This window comes from Brassica napus, chromosome C7, assembly GCF_020379485.1.
Source record: "Brassica napus cultivar Da-Ae chromosome C7, Da-Ae, whole genome shotgun sequence".
Lineage (NCBI taxonomy): Eukaryota > Viridiplantae > Streptophyta > Magnoliopsida > Brassicales > Brassicaceae > Brassica > Brassica napus.
Window position 1 is genome coordinate 41543880 of NC_063450.1, and position 3653 is coordinate 41547532.

The 3653-nt window shown below is 36.2% G+C and overlaps 1 protein-coding gene across 2 annotated transcripts; it reads left to right on the plus strand.

The window, feature by feature from the left end:
* Window positions 1–1609: 1609 nt before the first annotated feature.
* Window positions 1610–2833, plus strand: LOC106409306 (protein LATE FLOWERING). Of its 2 annotated transcripts, none has more exons than XM_013849961.3 (2): window positions 1610–2088; window positions 2171–2833. In XM_013849961.3, the coding sequence occupies exon 2, from the start codon at window positions 2181–2183 to the stop codon at window positions 2697–2699; it is 519 nt and encodes a 172-aa protein (XP_013705415.2). In that variant the 5' UTR covers window positions 1610–2088; window positions 2171–2180; the 3' UTR covers window positions 2700–2833. The 2 variants fall into 2 exon arrangements, with proteins under 2 accessions (XP_013705415.2, XP_013705416.2); XM_013849962.3 differs by having other exon boundaries at window positions 1642–2088; window positions 2158–2833.
* Window positions 2834–3653: the final 820 nt, after the last annotated feature.

The window sequence follows — 3653 nt, forward strand, 5'->3', positions numbered from 1 at the left end:
CACTAAAACATACTGTCATGTCTCTCGCCCACCAAGCTACGAGCCTTCTAGATGATGATTCTGTGTATCCACGATTATTTAATTGAAAATGTGTTAGTAACTGAGAAGGATAAGAAGATGAGAGCATTTAAGTTACCTTTAGACTTGTCAACGTGTTAAAAGGCCCGACTGGGACCAAACTTACAATGATATAAATTTTGGTTGGGGCCATCATCGTGTTTCAATAATTACTCGGAAGTTTTATTTTTAAATAACAAACAATAATGTGATCGACGTGGAAAATTTTATCTGTAGACTTGTAGATGCTGAACACTGAAGAGTTTATAGATCCTTGTCACATATTCGCTTTAAAATTTACATGTTGCTTCTAAAATTTGATACAAAATAGTTTAACTCTAATCATGTGCTTTTCTTTCTTTTACGTATTTACCTAATTGTGTAAAATATTATTTTCTGTTGATTGCATAGTTATATATATTTGCGTACAGTTTAGTCAAAAAATTAGATGAACGGGTGGCTTATATATAAATTTCTAGTTGAAAGTCAATCTTGCAAATACATGATACTTTTGAGGGTTTTCTTGTATGACATCCTCTTCGATGTCTTTACTCTTTACATTGTTTCACATCTAACGATACCAGTAGATTTTCTTGCAAACTACTAAGGACATGACTAGTTTCTTCGGTAGCACCCGCAAACGCAACTTATGCAATTGTTGACATTTTGAAACAATTACTGAAAACGCTATAAGTCGCTTCAGACCGCTCCGAACTTTTTAAATTCAAAAGTTGGTTTCAGCTAGCGTTTGCGGTTACGTACGGTTGCGGGATGATAAATTTTTTTCTTTTTTTACAAAAAGCTATATAAATATAAAAAAAAAATATTTAATTAAATTTTAAATTTGAAATAACAGTAATAATAAAAAATATATATTATATTTTAATTTATGCTATAAAATTTTCAAACAAAAATATTACGTATAATTTTTTTAAAAAATTAATAGTATAGTTTATAAATATAAAATTTATATTTATTATAATAATATGATTTTTAATATTTTATGATTATATAAAATGTAAATATTGTTAGTTTATTATTTAACTGATGCGTTTGGTTGTTAGCCAAACACAACAATTTCTAACCGTTGAATCAGTCGTACGAATCTCTTAGTACCGATTAAAACTGCAATCACCGGCATTTGTAAACGTCTTGTCACCGCAACTGGCCAGACCCTAAAGCTAAGCCCAAATCAAATAACGCCCAGCCAGTGAAAAACCACTGTACTAAAGCTAAATGGGCCGCAACAGATCCATAAACATAAGCCTAATAGTTAATATCTTTTTGTTGTGTGAATGATATGTAGCCACCAAGGTGAAGACAAGTTGCAAGGGGAAGTGGCGGTGCGACCAGTCAGGACATATTATCAGTCTTTATGTCTACCCATTTGCTTTCTCAAGTTATGGGGCATCCTTTCTTTTTCTAACACAACTTGGCATCACTTTCCAAATCTTTGTTCAAGAGATAAGTGTCCTTAATGTGTGTTTGTTAGTATCTTTCTCAGTGACACATTTAAACGGAAGAAGTATTAAGTTCATTAAAGGCATGGTCAGCATTAACAAAGGAGGACGTTTATGATTAGACCAATAGCAAATATGAGTTCCATTTAAACTAGAAGCAAAACAGAACAAAAATCTTCTAATCTCAAGATAGAAGAAAAAGAAGTTCCATTTCCCCAATTCAAAAGTCTCTTTCTTTCTCACCAATCATTCTCCTTCTCATCTACATGCAAGACCTTTAACTCTTTCTCTTTATCTCTGACTCTTTTTTATCTCCTCTGTTCCCAAGCCCATACGGGTAATAGAACCTGCCCTCAAAGTTGTCTCTGCAACAGAACAGACCATAACCCTTGACAGTAAACAGCACTAATGAATCCACTCACAGATTCAGATTCTTCACATTTTCCAACTCTCCTCAAACACCATCTTAAACTTGACTTCTTCTCTACTTCACATCTTCTCCATTGCCCTTTTAAACTCATCATCTCCAGTCCACAACACACACATTCTCTCTCTTAGTCTTCAACTCAAGGTATATAAATAGTCATTTCTTAGTTTAGAGTTAGCTCTCCATATTGTTTTGGCACTCACTGGAAGTTAGTCTTTCTGTATAGATAACATAGAATGGAAGATGATCATCACCATCAAGTAGTAGAAGACGAAGAGATCAACAAAACTAAAGAAGCCAGCAAGACAGACGAAGACACATCTTCATCAAGAGTATTCGCTTGCCTCTTTTGTTCAAGAAAGTTCCAGAGTTCCCAAGCCCTAGGAGGCCACCAGAACGCACACAAGAAGGAGAGAACCGCTGCGAGAAGAGCCAAAAGGGCTTACGATTTAGTCAACAACAATGACTTTCTTCACACGCTACCTGTATTCTTATCATCTCCTTCTCCGCACCACTTGACCTTCTTAAGCTACCCTTCATCTGCCTCCGTTGGCTGCTTTCCGGCTGCTCAATCCGACCATCCAACCTTCAGATCCAACGGTGCTCATGCTGTGCTGGCGACATCCCTCCAAGGCAGAGATAGCATAGGAGGGTATTTTGGTCAGCAACGTGTTCAAATTTTGGATCATAATTATGACGTGGTGACTAGTGAGAACGGTAGAGATCATTGTCTTGATCTCTCCCTCCGTTTGTAACCTTAGCGTTTTATTGTTAGACCAGTGGGAAAAGGTCTGAATCTCTCTTTTTAGTGATTTAAAGTTATGACTAGTGATTACCCATAATCATAACCTGAATTTATTAAACTTGACCCTGATCCGTCAACTTTAAACCCTGTTTCCCGACGTCTTTGAATTGGTGTTATATTCTCAACTTTAACACCAACTCTCTGCTTTATGTTGACAGTTTTAAGTGTATTTAAATATCCACATTTGAATGAACGTATAACCAAGTTAATCAATGTTCTTTTGTTGGTCTGGCTTCTATAGAGAAATTAACAGAACGAATCATCTTCATTAGTGAGAGCTATTAGCTATAATTAAGTCGAAAGTATTCTTGGTAATTAGTATTGAGATTCTATCGCATGATGGTTAGTCAAAAATCTTCAAACTCCAATCTAATGAGAAAGCTCATGCTTGGTCTCCTTTACTTGATAATTACATGGTGGTGAAATCAAGATACAAGAAAATGGTTTTGATTATAAGAAAAGGGTTTGATCATTAACAAACACAGTTAGTAAATATAAAACATAACCAAGTTGCTTTGGTCTAATGGTACATGAGCTCCAGCTGAAGTGCCCGTCCCTGGGTTCGAGCCTTGGCCACTGCGGAATTTACATGTGGACTGCAGCATCCGAGACCGAAGACCGTTACACGGTGAGCCACATGGTGACGTCCTGGCAGCGTCCATGTTCACTTCGGTCTCTAGTCTGGACCACCTCGGTGGGGCCAGGATACTCGGGTTATCAAAAAAAAAAAAATATATATATATAAAACATGGTCTCTCTCGTACTCTAGTCTCGTACGTGACTGATAAATAGTGTACACATGTTACAAAAGCATATGCGGACTTACACGTAAAAAATAAGAGGAAGAAGCATGGTCTTATGCTTTAGCAGTTTCTTAAACGCTGTTAAGAGTATAAATCGTGTT

What these genes read in the sequence shown, in the direction of transcription:
- LOC106409306 (XM_013849961.3), top strand. Translation starts at nt 2,181, where the DNA reads ATGGAAGATGATCATCACCATCAAGTAGTAGAAGACGAAGAGATCAAC.